The sequence below is a fragment of the Camelina sativa genome, chromosome 12, assembly GCF_030686135.1.
Source record: "Camelina sativa cultivar CO46 ecotype springtype chromosome 12, ASM3068613v1".
NCBI classification, from domain to species: domain Eukaryota; kingdom Viridiplantae; phylum Streptophyta; class Magnoliopsida; order Brassicales; family Brassicaceae; genus Camelina; species Camelina sativa.
The window spans coordinates 351,813-373,101 of NC_141891.1; the positions used below are offsets into that span (position 1 = coordinate 351,813).

Sequence of the window (21,289 nt, forward strand, 5' to 3'; positions counted from 1 at the left end):
GGTCGTAGTTCGATTATTATGGATACCTCTTAGAAGTATTTTTTGAGGTTCATGACGTTCCAAGGCCGGAGCTCGGCTTTACCGTTGCTCTCGTCTACGAGACGATATACGCCATTGCGAACGACCTCGGTGATACGGAAAGGTCCTTCCCATTTTGCCGGCGTTCTTTTCTTTTCTGTGATCGAACATTCGACGGAGTACTCGGTCCCCGACGGCGAAACGCCGAGGTCGGATCTTCGAGTTATAGAAGCGAGCGATGGCATTCTGGTAATTTTGAACTCGCACGTAGGCTTGTTCTCTCTTCTCGTCGATGACGTCGAGGTGATCGTGCAGCGCTTCGCTATTTTCCTCCTCATTCTCGGGGGAAACAGCTCGGCGAATACTGCCTATGGTAACTTCTGCCGGTATTACGGCCTCAATTCCGTAGGCTAAGGAGAACGCGGTCTCGCCCGTGCTGCCACGCGGCGTAGTTCGGGTGGCCCACAATACTCCGAGGAGCTGAGCGTCCCAGCCTGACTTCGCTGAGGTGTACTACTAAAACCATTTACGGTGCTTTTGATGACTTATGGATCTCGGCCAGAGCGGCCCGCTCCTCTTCTGCTCGGGCGAAATTAATCGACCTATGGAGTGCGTCGTCGAGCGACGGGGGTTGTCGAACGGTGAGCTCTTCGCGGAATTTCGAGGTGTACCATAAGCCATGCCGAAGGGCTGCCAGGACAACCTCGTCGTTTAGGTTGATTATCCTGGCTTTGGTTGACTTGAAGCGATTGATGTAATCGCGGAGCGGTTCGTCTTTTTCTTGGACGAGAAGCCAAAGGTCTGATTCGGTCACCTTAGCTTGGAAAAAGACTGAATACTGCTTCAAAAATGCCGAGGCGAGCTGATCGAAGCTGTCAATGGAGTTAGATTCCAAAGAGGCGAACCATTCCAACACCGGTCCCACCAGGTTCTCGGCAAAGTAACGGCAGTAGCCGGCTTCACACTCGTCGTCGGTGAGATAAGCTTTTGTTATGGCTAATCTGAAAGCTCGGAGGTGCGCTCCCGGGTCCGTTATGCCCGCGTATTCGGGAAGGCGGAGCTTGCCCACGTCACGAAGGCGAACCTTCGCGATTCGGTCTGTGAACGGGGTACGCCTTGTTTCGGCGATCATGCGATCGATGTCTGGGGCTGCGCTTGTTGCCAGGTGCACCTTAGAGCGGATTTGGGCCATCTCGGCGCTTGCCTTATTCATGTACTCGGTTAGGAACTGCGCGCTGAATGCGCCGCTACTCGGAGGTCCGGGAAGACCGAGATCCTCGGTCGTTATTCCTCGTGATGCCCCATTTCTGAGTTCTCCTGTCGGGACTGGATCCAGTCTCACCGAGGAGCCCTCCAGAGCCCCCGAGGTGCGGAGGACCTGCCCTGCTGACCCGACGTCCCCGGATGGGAGATGCTCGTCACGTCGCGAGCTCGCGTTACCATTTAAGACCGACAAGCTCGGAGCTCCGTTGCTCTCTGACGGCGCGAAAACGGGTAACGTTCTGATCCCGGGTGGGGTAACGTGGACCGCCTCAAAGTCGAGACGAGTCCGGGGAAGCGCTCTTTCCGTGGGATTGGTTAAAGCTGTTCCCGAAGAGTACGCGGAATCCCGATTGGGTCCGAGATTTGCGCGAGAAGCGAGCTCTTGTTCATGCCGCTCGATTCTGTTCATGAGGGCCCGATTTGTCGCATCTTGACTTTGGGTCTTATCGATCAGAACGGTGAGCATTCCGCGAATCTCGGACAGATAGTTGCTGACGGGGGTCCCGGAGGAGACCACCGGCGCATGGTGCTGTCCGGATCGGTTCGTTCCGTTATTCTCTGAACGAGTCCATACTCGGGACTGATTCCTGTTTCCTGTCAAGATCGCGGGGGCCGTGGGAACAACCCCGACGGTAACCCCTGGGTTTGTACTTCCGAGATTCTGAGTTTGGGCGGGTCTGTGATGAGTGAGACCCGAACCTCCCAAAATACTTTGGTTCGGTGCTTGACTGTCGTCAAGTGATGAGCCTGTCCCGGCTCTGACTAGATCTGTAACCTCGTTATCGGACTGGGCTGACGCGGGTGCACCCTGGGAAGGTGCACTGATGGAGGTGGATCCGTGAACTGCCGCTGGTGGAGCAGTCTCTGAGATGATTGTGTTAGCGGTGGATGGATCCATTTCGCTGGAGTTCAAAGCAGTCGATTTTTGAGAATAGACAGACCTAACTCCCCACAGACGGCGCCAAATTGTTGGGGCTAGAAACAACAATTAGAAGAATAAGTTTGTAAAATGAGATCTGGGCAGACTTTCGGTACAAATCGACTTAGAACTATGAAAAACAACGAACTGGACTTTTGTATTCACTTTTTCTATTGATTCGCTCTGAGCTTGATTACATGTGTTGTGTCCTTCACATTCATCTGCTATTTAAACTAAAATTCCTCGAAACCCTTCCTGAACGTCTCGCTGCAATCTCGGCTCCCCAATCCTGATTTCTTCTTCATGTTGACTTCATCCTCCTGCTCGGGTTTTCCTCCATGGGCCCTTACTGGGCCTCTTTTCCTGGCCTGCGCGTACGCCCTAATGGGCTTATTTGGTGGGCCTTATGATCGTCGAAACCCAACACCAACAATTGCCCCTCCTAAGTACCACTACAGAATTCCTTTGCCTTCAAACCTTTATCTGGTCTTTCGTCGCTTACTTTTCTTTGATGTTTTGTGACTTTATCAATGAAGATCTCCACTAGAAGCTGATCATATCCTGCTTTCTTTTAATCTATGTCACCAAAGTGCATTTATCTTTTCAGTCAAAAGTTTTGAGAGAACTTCAGAGTTAAGCGTGCTTGAGCTGGAGTAGTTTAGATGAGTGATCTTCCAAGAAGTGATTGTTAAAATTGAATAACACATGATAAAATATTTAATTGTTAAAATTGACACGTGTCGCGATCACATGAGTTACTAACTTTGAAAAATAAGGTTATATAATAACATAATATTGAATACGCTATCAAATCATTCACCGATTGAAAAATTGAAGAAAATTACATTAATTTCTTATTTTGATTATCTTATTTTTCTTATATTATGTTAATCACTAATTTTAACACTTTTTCAGCATCACTAATTTTAACACATTACTTTAATCACTTTTCTGTATAAATTTCTTTTTATTATATGATTATAATAAATAATAAGTGTAATTAAATTGCAAATATTTTCCTTATTAATTGCTTATATTTTTCTATTGAAATTAGTAATTTAATAGATACCTTTTCTATTAGAATTAGTGATATAATAGATTACTTTTGGTTTTATATACTTTTTAAAAATATTAATTGTAATACTTTTATTTTATTTAATTATAATAAAAAAATCTTTTCATACATGTCAAAATATTATCAGTATACTTAATAGTATCTTAATTTCATATGTAGATGTGATGTGTTGTTACTAACGTTTGTTTCGTAACTAAAATTATCATTGGTAAGTGGAGCAGGCATTGATAGTACTTTTTTCAAACCACTATCATTCAATCAAAATTACCATGGATCCAAATAATCAATTTCAGTAATCAACAAACGGATATAAGATTTATGCCATGTAATAGTAATAAAAAAAAACATTCTGCATGTCATGTAAGACTTATTTTTATTTTTATCAATTATTATGTAAGAATTATGTTCTTCATTCGTAAGGTGTTCACGTTCTATTTCATAATCGAAGATATTTCTGTGAATGGTTTTGGATCCAGTTAACATTCAATTCCATAACTCAAATGCTTTCGGAAAGGATTTCTCAGTTTATGTTTCAATTAATGTGATTTCGCAGAAGAGTAATTTCGGAAGATAAAAAAAAAAAAAAAAACATCTCTTCTTTCAAAGTAGATGTGATACTCTTTATTTCTGTCCTAGTTGATCCTGATTCGACATTAAAAGTATATACTTATTATTAGGACTTGGCAAATTACAGTTTAAATACAATAGTGTTTACGTCTGCGTCATATTTAAACTACATATACTAAAAAACTAGTTAGAGGAATAAAGACATTCGTCGGTAATCAAATAAACTAATAAGTTAGGTTTGGTTCTGATGAAGAGATAGAGACTTGTTTGACGATTCTTTATAATAATTATTTAAAAAAAAAAAAAAGGAAAAGTAAATTCAAAGTCTACCTGACCTGACAAAAGTACCCAAACGGTAGATTTTGATTTTCAAACACTTTTGTTCTCTCTCTCTCTCTCTTACCTGAAGCGAATCAGAGAGATTAGAAGACGAAGAGAGACATTTGTTTACGAATGGACACAATCAGAAAGCAAGCTTCTAAGCTCAGAGAACAAGTGGCCAGACAGCAACAGGTTTGGTTCTTCTTAAAAAAACCCTAAATCATTACATACATATCTCTCAAGATTATTAATTGTGTAATTGATGGGCGATTTTAGTCGAAGTTGATCCTGTTCTTGATCTGGGTATATATGATATGATGCTCTTACTTCAATTCGATTAGTGTTAAGTTATAAAGTTACAATCTTTGGCCTCTGAAATTGATTTGATAAGTTGGTTTCAACTGGGACAACTTTTATCTTTGGTCCTATTTGTTTTGATCTCTGGAAATTGATGCCATGGGTTCTTAGTTTTAGCTTACAAAGTATGTTGATGTTTCTCTGTCTTATTGTAAATCGTGGTGGAGGCTGTTCTGAGACAATTTGGTGGAGGTGGTGGTTATGGAGGTTCAGACACTCTAATAACCGACGAGGAAGAGTTACATCGGCATCAGAATCTTGAGAAGCTTTACATCTCAACACGCTCTGCTAAGGTTTTTCCACCTTCAACTATCCCATTCTCTTTCTCAGTTACTCTTCTTTTTCATTGTAAGAAAGAAACCCTCAACATTTACTTCTTCTTCTTCTCAGCATTTTCAACGAGATATTGTTCGTGGTGTACAAGGATATATCGTTACAGGATCCAAACAAGTCGAAATAGGTTTTTTTCTTTTCTTTCCTATGTCTCTGTGGTCTCTAGTTTGTGTTTCAAGATTCATATAATCGTCCTTTCTGATTTGTTTTGTTGGGCGGTTAGGTACTAAGTTGTGTGAGGATAGTAGGAAATATGGTTCGGATAATACATGTACTAGTGGTAATACACTAACAAGAGCTTCACTCAGCTTCGCAAATGCTCGAGCTCTTATGGAGAAAGAACGCGCAAATCTCTTGAAGACTCTTGGCACACAGGTTTCATAACCCTTTAATTTTGGCAATATCTATGCTGTTTTTATGTATGAGCAACATAGCTAAGTTTTTACATGATGAAGTTATTAGGTCGCTGAGCCACTAAGGGCAATGGTATTGGGAGCTCCATTGGAAGATGCTCGACATCTAGCACAACGGTATGATCGGATGCGACAAGAAACTGAAGCTCAGGTACTCAGCTGCTCTACTTCTGACACCAATTTGTGTTTCTTTCCTTACATATTTTTACTTGAACCTACGTAGACTATCGAAGTATCGAGACGGCAAGCTAAAGTTAGAGAGAATCCTGGTAATCCCGAACTAGTAATGAAGCTGGAATCTGCTGAAGCCAAACTACAAGACCTTAATTCAAATATGACAGTATTGGGGAAGGAAGCAGCTTCTGCCATGGCTGGAGTGGAAGATCAACAGCAAAACCAAACTCTTCAGCGGCTATTAACTTTGGTACTTACGTGGACAACTGTTTTGGTAAGACTTGGAAGTTGTTTTGGCTTCAAAATCATTTAACAATCAATGTTTCTATGAAAAGGTTGAAGCAGAGCGTAGTTACCATCAAAGGATCCTTGAGATAATTGAACGGCTCGAAGGAGAGGTATGTATATATCTCCATTGGTCACATCTTTCTACAGTGTTAATCTTCAAGTGATAATAAATTCATTGTGTAGATGAGATTTGAGCAACAAAGAATCGAAGCACCTCAAACGCCACAAGTAGTGAACATCACATCTTCGCCTCCACCTTCATATCAAGAAGCCAATAATGAAGTCGATACTTCTCAAATGCATAATGGGACATCAGACGCCATGGGATACTTCTTAGGAGAGGTTAGTGTATTTGAAAAATGTCATCATATCAGATTCGCAAGAGCTTCATTAATTTCTTGGTTTGGTTTGCATATCTATCCTTTACCGGCACAGGTCATGTTTCCTTATCAAGCTGATTCAGATTTTGAGCTCAGCATATCAGTTGGAGACTACGTTGTTATCAGAGAGGTTAGGAACGTTCAAAATCAAAGCATATAAGATTAATCTCTTTGATGTTAGAGGACTCTCATTCGCAAGTCTTTATATGCTGATACAGGTAGCGAGTAGCGGGTGGGCAGAAGGAGAATGTAAAGGCAAAGCGGGTTGGTTTCCTTACGACTACATCGAAAGAAGGGATCGTGTCCTTGCAACTAAGGTCATCGAGGTCTTGTAATGGCTTCTTTTGGTGGGCATCGGTGATTGTTGGAACACTAGTTTCAATTATCTGCTTAATAGAAACTTGGTGTTTTTATCTTTTTTGCCATTGTTCGTTTACCTAGGTAGATTTTTATTTTTCTTCCTCTCTTGGAAAATCTGATCATTGAATCAAAAGAAACCTCAGCTCAGATATTCGTACGAGATTAAAGGAATGTATAATAAATAATACAATAATAGATAAAATTATTTTATACTAGATTAGGTCCGTGTATTAACGCATATATAAAAAAATATGTGAAATTTTAAGTTGTATTCAAAATATAATTTTATTTTATTTGATTTTTTAAAAAAACCGGATTTAGAGTTCACACATTCCATCTTACAATACAATTTATTTGTATATTACATGATAATAAAATTAGATTTTAATTCTATACATTCAATCCTAATGACTAACATTTATAATTTATATTTAAAAAAGTATGCATTATATCAAATTTATATCTTACTTAATATTTTAAAAAAACTAAAACTTAATAAAACATAATTCTCAAAAAAAAACTGAAAACTAATTTTATCTTATATTTGAAAAAGTAACAATATCTTAAATATATTTGTTTCATATTTTGTAATCTCATACGTAATAGTTATACTACTTGTCCAACTAATTTTAAATAAAACTATACTAAATCATAAATTAATCAAAAATTCAAAGACGTCATCATGAGAAAATTATTTGTTTATGTAAAGGGGATTATCTACAATCCTTTTTCTTTTAGGATTAATAATTGACAGTATAATTTATTTAATTATGATATTATAGTAATTAATTGTATAATTTTCTTAATTACTTTTTATAGAATTAGTTATTTAAAATTAGAATTATTATTATTTCTCATATATATATATATATATATGAACTATCTTTTTATATTTATTAAATTGTTTAAATTTTTAACTTCTTATAATTTACAAATATGTTAAAATATAGTTTTTATATAACACATGACAAAATCTTTAATTTTTTTAAATTGATACGTGTCGCGATCACATAAGTTACTAACTTTGAAAACCAAAGTTTATATAATAACATAATATTAAATAAGCTATCAAATCATTTACCGATTGAAAAACTTAAGAAAATTACATTAATTTCTTATTTTCTTATATTATGTTAAACAATAATTTTAACACATTAAACCTTTTTATACTTTAATCACTTTTCTGTATAAATTTCTTTTTACTATATGATTATAATAAATAATAAGTGCAATTAAATTACAAATATTTTCCTTATTAATTACTCATATTTTCCTATTAAAATTAGTAATTTAATAGATAACTTTTCTTTTGGTTTTATATACTTTTCAAAATATTAACTGTAATTCTTTTATTTTTAGAATTTTTTAATTTTTTATAATTATTAAATAATTTTTTTAGGGTTGTGGTGTGTGCCTATCACCGCTGCGGTAGTATTTGGAAAGTATTTTATGTCCTCTGCCGTGGGCGGAAGCCCAATACACAGGAAGTGAAAGAAGACCGCCGACTGACTGTTATACGCTATATAAATTTTTTAGTGCTTTCATTGAGAAACACCGCTTCATCAAATAGAAGAAGAATAGACGTCTGATGAAGTTTCTTCAAGATATTACAATTACTAATTAAAAAGTATACTAATTATTAAGTTGTATAATAATTGTCAAGTTACTTATCACTTAGATTGACTAATGATTTACTAGTATTACTACCAGAGTGTTTGGGTTTGGATACAGTCAGAAGATGGTTTGTTTTGTAAGAAAACCTATTGCATTTGACTATCAAATGAAATATATTTTATATGATTAAAAAAATTTAGTGGCTATACCGACCTTTAAACTAAAAGTATTCAACTAACGGTTTAATTGAAAGAGGACAAAAATATTTTCATATATATATATATATATATATACACCAAAAGAAGAAAATCGATTTTAATAAACAAAATTACCAAGAAATGGAACAGAACTCACGACGAAATTACTAAGAAATCGTTTTCTTCTTGTTGGTGCGGGATTTAGCACCCCCATCATACCGAGCTAAACCAGAAATGTTAATTGATTATCTAACCGGGAATCCGGTTAAGGAATCGATTAGGTTTTCGGGAATCAGTTCGGATAAAGAATAGTTTTGGAGAAGAAGGAACCGACATCCACTTCGGTGCGGCAGCCGACTCAAGCAATAGGGCAGTTTTCCATATTTCACTTCGTCTGTTAAGGAAAGTTAATATATTATGAGATCTCTGAACATGTATAAATAAGGGAGACTTCTCCATTGTAAATCATTCAGAATCTAATACAATAACCGAGTTCTCTTTTTGCTCTTTACAACAAACCCTAGTTCTTTCGAGCTCTTCTTCTTTACTCCTAATTTCAAGGCTTAGATCTATTTTCTAGAGAGATAGCTCTATTGAATTTGTTCCCCTCCATAAACAAATTCATTGTGGAAACCTAGTTTCTACAATTGGCGCCGTCTGTGGGGACGCAAATCGTCTCTAGGAAACTCTCCTGAAAGAAGCCTTGCAATAATGTCTTCCGTCGTGAACGAAGTTCCAGAAGAAAACCGCACGCCCGATCTCACGGGCATCACGCCTTCTCAGGATGACACCGCGACACTGGGTGGGTCAACTAGGCCTGTCATTGCCGTGACGGCAAATCCAGTCGGAACCTCCACCGAACTCCCAGTCGGGGTCAGATCTGATGGGGAAACCAGCCAGGGTGCAGGACGAACTCTCGAGGAGCCAGTCCACCTCGACGCAGAGCCTTCTACTGAACAAACCCACGAGGAGGCGGATGCTCGCGTAACGGAGCAGCAGAACAGCACTCAGAACGGGAACCTCCCCGTTCATACCACACCAGCGGCCCAGAATCCGCAGCTCGTTTCCATGGAGGACTTCAGAATCCTGTTCGGCACCATGACAAAAGAGATCTACCAGATGATCTCCGAAACCAACCGCAGAGTTGATGCCGTTGTGACCCAAACAACCCCATCACAGATCTCTGCTGGACAATCGCTCAACGTAGATGGTCTCACTCGTCGTCTCGATTTTTCGGAAGCACAACCGGAGCGGAGGAATCCTCCCCCTCGGACCACGTCCAGTATCCGACCAACGAATCCGAACTCACGGATACACGAAAGCATGACCGTCCCAGTCACCCGCCACGCAAACTCCGGACCTTGCTACGAACTCGAAAAAATTAGGTCACAGATTAGTGGCATGAACATTCTCCTCCATCGAGCTATCAGCACCGCTCCGGAAATCGACAGGATCGTTGAGGTAACTCGGCAGTTGCCCTTCACTCAACGGATAGCACGAGCCGCCATACCACACGTCAAACTGAAGCTGCCGGTCTATCAGGGAGACAAAGATCCGGTCCAGTTCATGACATCCTTCATGGCGACCATGTCAAAAGCTCGATTCACCGAAGAACAAAGGGACGCCGGTTGCTGTCAACTGTTCGTGGATAGCCTTTCCGGCCCTGCCTTGGTGTGGTTCACGAGGCTCGAGCCGAACTCGATTGACAACTTTGACGACCTGTCCAAGGTTTTCCTCAAGAACTACCGAATCCTCATCGAACGAGGCGTGACAAGTTCAGACCTCTGGGAGATGGCCCAGGAACGAGGGGAACCTATCGCCATCTACTTGAACAGGTTCAAAGAAAAGCTGACAAAGGTCAACGTCCCGGAAGACGCAGCAATGGCGGCCTTCCGAAAAGGCTTAATCCCCGGATCGCCGTTACGAAAAGACCTTAACATCCGGGAACCCAAGGATCTCGATGATGCGTTACATCGGGCCTCCAGGTTCGCACTCGACGAGGAGGAAGAAGCCCGAATAGCCGCAAAAACTAATGACGAACAGCCGTCGCATCCCGCTAAGACTAAAAACCGGGTCGAACACCACGAACCCCGCAAGCACCACGAACCTCAGGATCGAAAAAAGGGCGTCATCCACGCAGTCTCTGAGGTGGACGGTCAGGACAAGCAGCCATCTGACCCGAAGGAACTCTACTGCAATTTTCACATGTACCCTGGTCACTCCACACAAGAGTGCGTCCAACTGAAGAACTATCTGTACGCAAAGTATCTTTCTGGCGAAGTCGAAGCTACTTATCAGCCAAAAAGCACCCGTGGAGGCAGAGGTCGCCGAGGTGGATGGCGCGGGGGACGATCTAACCGAGGCCGTGGCGCAGGCGGCGGACGGGGTTACGATGGACCACCCAACGCAGCCCAGCAGCTAGCACCCGTGAATCACCAGGAGGAGGCACCCCAAGCAGACGAACTGCCTGGCCCACCCAAACGACAGAGGGGACAAAACCCGGAGCGGGCTAATTCTCCTCCCCGTGGACGAATAACCATGATACTTGGTCCACCGGAGGACTGCACGGATTCTGTTCGCGCACTCAAAAAGAGAGCACGGCAAGTTTGCGTCCTCCAAACCGCTCCGGGCGAGCCTCCGCTATGTGCGGACCCGATATCATTCACCTCAGAAGATGCTAAAGGAATCCAACACCCCCATTCAGACCCCTTGGTTATCGAAGTCTCGATGGGCGACTTCGACGTCGAACGAGTTTTGATCGACACTGGGAGCACAGTCAATGTACTCTGTTGGCAAACATTGGAAAAAATGGGCGTCACACCAGACCAACTGAAACCCGAAACTCGAACGCTGACGGGCTACGACGGGGTCGCCAAAATGTCGATGGGCGACGTGAAGCTACAAGTACGAGCTGGCGGAGTGACCCGGAAAACTAAGTTCGCAGTCGTTGATGCACCACCAATCTACAACGCTATTCCGGGGGTACCTTGGATATATGCGATGCAGGCCGTACCGTCGACCTATCACCTCTGCCTCAAATTCCCAACTCCTACAGGAATTTGCACACTTTGCGGCGACCAAAGGGTGGCCAGAGTCTGCTCTGTTATCGAAAAGAAGCAGAGGAAGACGGAGACCGCATAGCAATTACAGAGCGGGGACCATCTCACTGGTCCCCGAAAGCCGGAGCGGGATCGCCTCAAGTGTCCGGAGTGCAAGATCCTACAGGCGAATATTGACCCCTCCGACCCATCGCGAACTGTCGGCATCGGGGCCGAACTCGACGAAAGCATAAAGGCCAAGCTGATCGCTTTCCTGCAATCTCGGGCTTCCACATTCGCTTGGTCAACAGAGGACATGGTCGGGATAAGCCCCGAAGTCATGTGCCACAAGCTAAATATCGACCCCACGTTCAAGCCGATCAGACAGAAGCGCAGGCGACGTTCAAGCCGATCAGACAGAAGCGCAGGCGCCTAGGCCCGGATCGAGCCAAGGCGGTCCAGAACGAAGTGGAACGAATACTCAAGGCGGATCAAATCATGGAAGTCCAGTATCCTGATTGGTTGGCTAACCCGGTCGTAGTCAAAAAGAAAAACGGCAAGTGGAGAGTTTGCGTGGATTTCACCGATCTCAATAAAGCTTGCCCTAAGGACAGCTTTCCTCTGCCGCACATAGATCGTCTCGTCGAAGCCACGGCTGGAAACCAGCTGCTTTCGTTTATGGATGCTTTCTCAGGCTACAACCAGATCGCCATGAGCTCAGCTGACCGCGAGAAAACGGCATTCATCACAGATAGGGGGACCTACTGTTACAAAGTGATGCCGTTCGGATTGAAAAACGCCGGAGCAACCTACCAGCGCTTGGTAAACATGATGTTCGCGGATCTCCTCGGCAAAACCATGGAAGTCTATATAGACGACATGCTGGTCAAGTCTCTGATCGCAGAACAGCACGTCCAACATCTGGCAGAGTGTTTCGACATCTTGGATCAATTCCAGATGAAACTAAACCCGACGAAGTGCACATTTGGAGTTACTTCCGGAGAATTCTTGGGGTACATCGTCACTGAACGGGGAATAGAGGCAAATCCCAAGCAGATCGAAGCCATACTAGGGCTCCCGTCGCCGACCAACAAGCGAGAAGTACAACGCTTGACTGGCCGGATCGCTGCTCTGAACCGTTTCATCGCGCGCTCAACGGATAAGTGCCTCCCCTTTTACCAACTTCTTCGCGGGAATAAGGATTTCCATTGGGACGAGGAATGCGAGATCGCCTTTCGTCAGTTGAAGGAATATTTGACCTGTCACCCAGTATTAGTCAAACCGGAGGACGGCGAAACATTGTATCTCTATGTCTCGGTGTCCAGCTCGGCCGTTAGCGGGGTGCTAGTCCGAGACGATCGCGGGGAGCAGAAACCCATTTTCTACAAAAGCAAAGCACTAAACGACGCGGAGTCGCGATACCCCACGCTAGAAAAATTGGCCCTTGCAGAGGTCGTCGCAGCACGGAAACTACGACCCTATTTTCAGTCGCACTCTATCGTCGTGTTTACCGATCAACCACTCCGAACCATCCTTCATAGCCCCCTCCAATCCGGACGCATGGCAAAATGGGCAGTCGAACTTAGCGAGTACGACATCGAATACCATTCTCGCCCAAGCCTGAAGTCACAAGTTCTGGCTGACTTCATCACCGAATTGTCTCCCGAGCTTGACGATCCCACTTCCACGGTGGAGCAATGGACAATGTTCGTCGATGGATCGTCAACAAATCAAGGATCCGGGGTCGGGATCATACTTCGATCTCCCACCGGAGAAATTCTCGAGCAAGCGTTAAAGCTCAATTTCAAAGCGTCGAACAACGAAACTGAGTACGAGGCCGTTCTCGCAGGACTCCGGCTAGCCCAGGGACTTGGAGTTAAACACCTGCAGGTCTTCTGTGACTCCCAACTCGTAGTCAGCCAGTACAGCGGAGAATTCGACGCTAAAAACAAGCGAATGGGAGCATATCGACAGTTGGTCCGTGCATTATCCGGCGAGTTTACGTCGTTCTCCCTGACGAAGGTCCCACGGAACGAGAACGCATCAGCCGACGCACTCGCAGCTCTGGCAAACCGCTCCGACCCCGAGTTACGGCGTACCATTCCCATCGAATGCATCGAGGCTCCCAGCGTTGACCCGGATAGCCAGATCGCCCTCATCAATGACGACCCAATCCCGATGGAAGTCGACGAGCCAATAGAAGATATGGCAGACGTCGTCGAACCCCCCAAAGATTGGCAAACTGAGATCAAGCTTTACATCTCCGATGGCACCGTCCCGGCAGATCGATGGGCAGCTCGACGACTAAAGGCTCGGAGTGCCAGGTACATCCAGTTGGACGGGGAGCTATTTCACCGGAGTGCTTCGGGAGTGTTCCTTACCTGTGTTACTCGGGACGAGGCCGAACGCAATATGATGGAAGTGCATGAAGGCGAAGGTGGCAACCATTCCGGCGGACGCGCACTTGCTCTCAAAATCAAAAAGGACGGACACTATTGGCCCACCATGATGGCCGATTGCGAGACTTTTGCAGCCAAATGCGAAGCTTGTCAGCGCCATGGACCCATGCGGCACGTCCCGCCCGAACTATTAAACACCGTCACTGCTCCGTATCCCTTTATGCGCTGGGCCATGGATGCCATAGGACCTTTGCCGGCATCCAAATCCAAGAAATATGTTCTGGTTCTGACCGATTACTTCACCAAGTGGGTGGAAGCAGAATCTTTCACAAGGATCCAATCCTTAGACGAGACCAATTTCATATGGAAAAACATCATATGTCGCCACGGACTCCCATATGAGATCGTCACCGACAACGGTACCCAATTCACTTCGATGATCACCAGACGCTTCTTGACAAAATGGCAAATCCGTCTCAGCGCTTCGACTCCTCGATACCCGCAAGGCAACGGTCAAGCTGAAGCCACGAATAAATCGATCGTTGATGGGCTCAAGAAACGACTCGGTCGAAGGAAAGGAGCATGGGCAGATCACCTAGATGGTGTGCTGTGGTCATACCGCACAACCCCGCGGCGGAGCACGGGACAATCCCCTTTCTCCCTCGCATATGGTCTTGAAGCACTCGTCCCAGCTGAAGCAGGGGTCCCGACACTTCGTCGCACTATGATGATCGATAATCCTAAACTTAACGATGAGATGCTGGTCGACCACAACGATCTCGCCGAAGAGTTACGCGACAAAGCTCTAGTTCGGATGCAACACTACCAAGACACGGCGTCTCGATATTACAATAAGACTGTTCGTCAGCGGCGCTTCAACGAAGGTGATCTGGTTCTGCGGGAAGTCTTCGAGAACACCAAGGAAGTAAACGCCGGCAAACTCGGCGCTCGATGGGAAGGTCCATATCTCGTATCTAGAGCAGTTCGCCCGGGAGTTTACGAACTCATAACCATGGCTGGGGAATGTATCAAAAACTCGTGGAACGCGGCCCACTTGAAACGCTACTACAGCTAAGTCGTTGTCACGACTCTACTTAGGAGTTTTCGGGAATCTGAACTCTATTTATCTTTCCTTTGTAATATGAACTACGGTTGGCTTGATCCCCAATTCGGGGTACGTAGGCAATTCCTTATCTTTTAAAGACCAAGCGAATGCAGCTAATATATTAATAAAGTTTTTTCCGGTTTAAAAACTTCCTCTTACTCAACTCGGCGACAAGCCGGCGTGCAAAACAAAATATCCAAAGGTTACTTGCATTTAAATTTCTTTTACACGGTTTGGATAATTCCAAACAAGTTAAAAGCTTCAATAACTAAGTCAAATTCCCATTACATGCTTTGCATGTTTCGACTAATATAAAAAAAGAAGAAGAAAAGAGACGCAAAGGGAAAAGGTCCCTTCGACGACTCGGGATCCTAGATGAGAAAAGAAAAAGACCGCCCGAACTCAGAGTTCGGAAGGATCGAGCTCCCACATTCAGCGTCTAGGTTGATCCTGCAGACGAAGTGGAGGCCGCGGACCCGATAGATCATCTGCCAATGGTTCCTCCACCGCTACCTTGTCCAGTTCGGCGCGCCAGAACTGACGCCTTCCCCTCAGGGCTTCCAATCTCCCCCTTGGGACTTCGACACCTTTTGACGCCAAGTCTTCTAAGAAAGCACACGGGCCTTCAACCAAGTGCCTCTCGCGGAAAATCGGGCCGGCCGACTCCAGGAAGGTGGCATACCGCCTTAACCTTTCTACGGAAGCTCGGTAGGCCCAGATATCCACGTTGAACGGGTACGCAGTATCTTCGAGAGGCTGACAATCGGCCTCCAAGAGGACGGGCACCCCCATACCTTCCAGCAGTTCTAGGCACGCCGTTCGCGCGGCAAACAGCCCGGTCATACGCCACTTCTCCAAGTAGAAACCATTGGAGATTAGTTCGTTCAGGACCCGAATGGTCCCGTCCAAACGATAAAGCCGACAGATCTCGGCCAATCTTCGGCGTCTTGCCATAAGATGAGCCCCCAGCCTATAGCGGCGAGCTTGATATCTTCGAAGTTCCTGACACACAGGACTCCCTTCTGCACCCGTCATGTCAACGTACGGGACAGGAGCGCAAACTCGGAACGTCTCCGCGCTCTCGTGGGCGGAGGAGCTCTCTGAAGTTTCAGTTCGTCTCGGACTGCTTGCCGAAGCGGCAAGCCTCTCCCGAGCTTGTCTTAGCCACGCTGATCGAGTAGTCACCATCTCTTTTCTCTCAGTGATTCTCGCAAATAATGGAAGTGGTTAGAATGATCTCCCCAACCCTCAATCCTATTTATACAGGATTATGGGAAGTAACCGCCGCTAAACCCACCAATCAAAGTGAAGCGTGATTTTCGCGTTTTCCCGAGAGGAATTCTCAAATACCGCGCGACGCATTTAATGGGGGGTGTTCTTCATAGGTATACCTTAGCCCGAACCGGACTAAGCATCTATTAGCTCGTACAAAGTTCACCCCTCGTTGACACCCTGGCTAGGTGATCAGCTCGCATAAAGACCCACTATTTTCATGATAAGCCGAACCCAGAGTCGCCCCTGACCTTCCTACGTAGGGATAAGCCGGACCCAGAGTATTTATTCCGCACCCGCTTTTTGTTTTGGGGTAAGCCGAACCCAGAGTATTTATTTTGCACCCAAACTTTAGTTCGGACGGAACGGTTAGCCGAACCCAGAGGATATTTTCGCAGTCCGGCATCCGAGCTAAAGCAAAGGAGATAAGCCGAGCCCAGTATCTCGCTCTCCGATTAAACACACTTTATTAACACTTTGTCCCGAATTGATGTTTTCTACCATCAATTAATAAAAATTGTCAGTTGTAAGCCGGGAGACGTCTCGCCTCTGACACATTTTTCAGATAGTAAAACAATGATTAAAGCAAATCTCTTATTATAAAATTTTATTCCAAGCGAAATTCAAGCTCGTCCGTTACGTTGCAGCTAGGTATTATTAAATGATTAAATAAAACATCTTAATTCCGAACTGGTGCGCCGTTCGCAGCGATCTCACGAATGCTCGACTTGAGTCGTTTCGGCATTGGCCATAGCAATTGCAACCCAGTCTTTTCCCAATCCTCCGAACGAGTCTCCAACACTCTGGCTTTCTGTTCAGACTCGTTAAGCAGATCTGTAGTCCTTTTCTTTTTTGCCTTGAGCAAAACAATTTCGGATTGCAGAGTCCTCAAGCGTCGATCGATTCTGCCTCTCTTCATATGAAAGTACTGAAGATCTTGAGTCAGTTCTTGGTGTGAACCCTCGATCTGCATACGCAAAATCAACCAACGGGTTAGTACGAGGAAGACAATTTTCGATCGCTTACCTGACGGAAAAAGGCGTCCGCCTCGGCAAGTTCGGCATCGGTTGCGCGCCGGCTAATGTAAAACGGTTTAACATTGCCCGGAATGAAGTCGCCAATTAAGGCGGGATCCATGTGCACTGGCTTCCGATCTGATTCACTTCGGCATTCGTTGCAGTATGCAACAAGACATGGCAGCAAATCAGCTATCTTGCCAAACCCATTCTTAATCCAATCCTTTGGGTGAGATTCCAGCATCTCAAGTTTGAGTAGCAGATCTCGCTGTGATTGTTCTGATGCGGCAAGACGATTGGAATATTCCGCATGGCGATCCTCCACCTCATGAAGAAAATCGATCAGCTCGCGTCTCTCTTCTGGTCTAACGCGGGACATCAACATCCAGGGCGCTCTGATGTTCGGGAAGTACGCCATCCCTCTTTCGATAGCTTCGGCATTCGAGAACGTTGGCACATCGTTGCCAACCAACGGGGACTCGACGCTGCTAATCGAGCTCGACATTGTCTTTGGTTGAAAAGATTTCTTGGATGTTTAATCCGCAGGCAGCATTGGTTAGATTTATACACGTCTTGGGAGGTAAACTATTTAGGAAAATTGGGAACTTTCCATGCCGAATTGGAAAGTGTGCATCTTTCTCGAAATTGTCAATTTTCTTTTTCAACAAAAAGGAAACAATCTTGACAAATAAGTTCCAAAAGAAGAGTGGGCCGAACGAGTCGGCAATGTTCTACAAGGGTATTCAAACCCATACTTAAATAAAATCTGAAGCGAAAGCAAAACAAAGAAAAACATAATTTTAAACGTTCACGTCACCGGATAGATCTGCTTGAAAACTCCCGGCGTTTGAGCCGAAGGGATGCTCAACGGATTCTGGAACCGTCGTTTCATCGGTCGCTGGGGGAGGAAATCCATAACCGAGCTGGTCCGGGGACATGGTAAAGTCATTTTCATTCAGCTCAAGGACATCGATCGCAGTGACAGTCTTCTCGGCTTCGGCCTTTTTCTCGTCGATCTCCCTTATTCGCTCCTCAGGAATGACAGCCCCATTCTCAATCAGATATCGTACAGCTCCCTGTACTCCGGTGGCTTGGTTCAGCAGGTCTTCTAGAGGGCGAACTTTCGCCTGCTCAACTAGATAGGCCTTGACCTTGTCTAATCGGTTTTGCGCTTTCTTCGCTGTTCGCTCCACCTTATCCCAACGATCTTTCCGAAGTCTCTTAACTTCGAATTTGAGCTGAACTTTCAGCCCTTCGCATGCCTCTTGCAGGTCGGCTTTCTCTTCCTCCAGAGTAAGCGCTCGGGAGTTCAGTTCGTTAACCTTCAGATCGGTATTGGCAAAGATGCCATCTTTTTCTGCAATAAGCGCCTCGAGTTCCTTGATCCTCTCGTCCTTCGCCCTGCTAGCGGCTTGGATCTCTTTTGCGCACTCTGTCACCTTCTCGAGTTCGAGATCGGACCCCTTGCTGGTTTTGACCCGCCTATCGTATTTTTGAACCAGCGTATTCATCTTGGCGGCAGTCTGCAGATCCAACGAATATGTGTCAGTCTGAAGCGTAATTGGACAAATGAAACTTTAATAAGAGTTGATAGTAAGACGAACCATTAAGTGCGATTCAGCGACGTCAAGGAATGCTTGCTTGAATTCCAGTTCGTCAGCTGACGGAAGAATTCGGTTGGAAATCTTCAGAGCCCGGAAAAGTTCGCCTGAAGCCTTGCGATTGGTCACCAAGGGATAATTGCCGAAGTAATTATAGGCGAAGTGATTCGTCTTGCCATCTTTTCTTTCAAGGCGAAATCGATCGGCGGACTCCAGTCCGGCTTCATCGGCCGAACGTTTGCGGCTCGGTAACGGATGCGCATCGGTGGCTGGCTCGACATTGATTTGTTTGTCTTTGTTCGTTTTCCTCTTCCTCCTTCTAGATCCAGCTTCAAGCTGGGGAACGTCTTGTTCTTGGTTCGGTGGATCGGCGTTCTCTAACGCCAAAGGAAGATTTTCTTCCTCTGCAACACTTGATGGCTCGATATCTTCTCCGGGAGCTTGAGTAGGGTCGGTGACGGTCTGATCTGGGGTAGGATCTACTTCGGTTAAACCCTGGGATGGACCGATCTCGGCCTCTTGGCAGCTTGAGTTTCTCGGCGAACGATCTGAACATCTTTTGATTTCATGACACGGCATCCGGCAGGTCGTCCTAGCGAACTGGCGAAACTTGGAAAATTCGTTCTAGCTTTGCCCATTGCTGTTTCGACACGGATACGGGTAATAAAGTCCCACCGACGATTGTTCCCGGTTAACAAAGCGTCTCTAACAAGAATATAGTTCGGAGCTAGGCGCGTTGCACAGAACGGACGATCTGGAAGCAGAGACACGAAAAAGTTAAAATGTGTCAGCAGTGCCGAAGTCAATTGAAATAATAGAAATGTAAATCTACCAGGATTTTCATTCCACACTCTCCGGTAAAAACCCAACGGGTTAACAAATGAATACTGGTCGACGCGGACGAAGAAGTATTGATTCATATACTTCTTGAATTTATTCACTCGTTTGCCGACGAGGAAGTTATGAGCCGGTTTCATGTTCACTTCCCAGCGATTCGGACTCTTCGAGAGCTTGAAATTTGATAGCTGTTCGAAAGCTTGAACTTTAAGCTCGACTCCGACTTCGGCTGCCACGGTCAAGGCAGCCATGAAGTTACAAATAGCTCCGGGTACGAACTGCGAGATCGCTATCATCCGTCTTTGAGCATAAATTGAAATCAACTCCGGGATTGGGAATAGGAGGCGACACTCGGTAAAGTAACCCTCATACAAGCATACATACCCTTCCGGGGGGCTCCAGGGGCGTTGGTCGTCTCGAGGAATCAGAATTGTGACGTTGCTATTGAACAAGCCACACGAATTTAGCATTTCGTTCACAGTTGTGGTCGAACTCACACTCTTTTCGCCTCCAATCCGTCCTGTGTGGTCAAACAAAGGGTCGATATCCTCGATCGAAAATCCTAAAGGTACGAACCGATCTTCTTCCTCGTGACGAACTGATGACGGCAAGGTTGGGTCCACCTGCGAAGAAGAGGCTCCTGCTGTACAGCGGACCAAATTTCGCGGGACTTCGGAGGCCGATCTACTTGATTCCCCGATCTGCGTGGAGCGATCAGGGTTGAGCGTTCTTTGTCGGGAAGTACGACGAATTAATTGTTCGCTTTCTGGCGAAGAGGCAGGTTCCGAGGTGCTCGCCATATCTTGAGTTCGGAGAGTGTGGAAGAAAAATAACGAAATGAAACGGAAGAGAGATCGGAGCAAATTACCTGTTGCTGTTGGCGAAAAATAAGAAATGAGGAGAGTAGAAGCGTATTTATAGAGCCGAATGGGCGGCAACCCTACGAAAAAGTAATGATGACCTACGCGACTCTTCGAATTCCGAGCTAGCGGATGTGACGGAAACGACACGTGTCGCCTGGACAGAATGCGGTGAGATGATTCGGGGATCTGAATAAAATCAATTAAAACTTTATGGATTAGATCGGATATTTTCTTTCCATAGTTCAAAATATTCGAATTAAATCTCGAATATACTGAACTGGGGGGGGGACTAATTGTTGGTGCGGGATTTAGCACCCCCATCATACCGAGCTAAACCAGAAATGTTAATTGATTATCTAACCGGGAATCCGGTTAAGGGATCGATTAGGTTTTCGGGAATCAGTTCGGATAAAGAATAGTCTTGGAGAAGAAGGAACCGACATCCACTTCGGTGCGGCGGCCGACTCAAGCAATAGGGCAGTTTTCCATATTTCACTTCGTCTGTTAAGGAAAGTTAATATATTATGAGATCTCTGAACATGTATAAATAAGGGAGACTTCTCCATTGTAAATCATTCAGAATCTAATACAATAACCGAGTTCTCTTTTTGCTCTTTACAACAAACCCTAGTTCTTTCAAGCTCTTCTTCTTTACTCCTAATTTCAAGGCTTAGATCTATTTTCTAGAGAGATAGCTCTATTGAATTTGTTCCCCTCCATAAACAAATTCATTGTGGAAACCTAGTTTCTACACTTCTTTATAATTTTCATTTTTGTTGTATATGGCCATGAACATTACCTAGAAATTGACAAGAAATCGCGTGGAAAATCGGAAATGTCACATACTTTTCTTTGTGATCCCACTGCAAAAAGAAAAAA

At 44.8% G+C, this 21,289-nt stretch overlaps 3 protein-coding genes across 4 annotated transcripts; 2 read left to right on the forward strand and 1 right to left on the reverse strand.

Moving 5' to 3' along the window:
* The first annotated feature begins 4,099 nt into the window (after positions 1–4,099).
* Positions 4,100–6,683, forward strand: LOC104729204 (SH3 domain-containing protein 2). 2 transcript variants are annotated; one of them, XM_010448121.3, is made up of 10 exons: positions 4,100–4,355; positions 4,688–4,813; positions 4,911–4,980; positions 5,077–5,228; positions 5,316–5,417; positions 5,490–5,690; positions 5,776–5,838; positions 5,912–6,070; positions 6,164–6,238; positions 6,327–6,683. In XM_010448121.3, the coding sequence occupies exons 1-10, from the start codon at positions 4,296–4,298 to the stop codon at positions 6,441–6,443; spliced, it is 1,125 nt and encodes a 374-aa protein (XP_010446423.2). In that variant the 5' UTR covers positions 4,100–4,295; the 3' UTR covers positions 6,444–6,683. The 2 variants fall into 2 exon arrangements, with proteins under 2 accessions (XP_010446423.2, XP_087334895.1); XM_087478769.1 differs by lacking the exons at positions 4,100–4,355; positions 4,688–4,813; positions 4,911–4,980 and having other exon boundaries at positions 5,088–5,228; positions 5,309–5,417.
* Positions 6,684–8,990: 2,307 nt separating this feature from the next.
* Positions 8,991–14,791, forward strand: LOC104772266 (uncharacterized). The gene is made up of 3 exons (XM_087478651.1): positions 8,991–11,261; positions 11,335–11,537; positions 11,629–14,791. The coding sequence occupies exons 1-3, from the start codon at positions 8,991–8,993 to the stop codon at positions 14,789–14,791; spliced, it is 5,637 nt and encodes a 1,878-aa protein (XP_087334777.1).
* A 3,118-nt stretch (positions 14,792–17,909) lies between these two features.
* On the reverse strand, positions 17,910–20,347 carry LOC147930069 (meiosis-specific protein ASY2-like). The gene is made up of 4 exons (XM_087478652.1): positions 19,543–20,347; positions 19,256–19,464; positions 18,714–19,172; positions 17,910–18,632 (listed from the first exon to the last, which is right to left on the reverse strand). The coding sequence occupies exons 1-4, from the start codon at positions 20,345–20,347 to the stop codon at positions 17,910–17,912; spliced, it is 2,196 nt and encodes a 731-aa protein (XP_087334778.1).
* Positions 20,348–21,289: the final 942 nt, after the last annotated feature.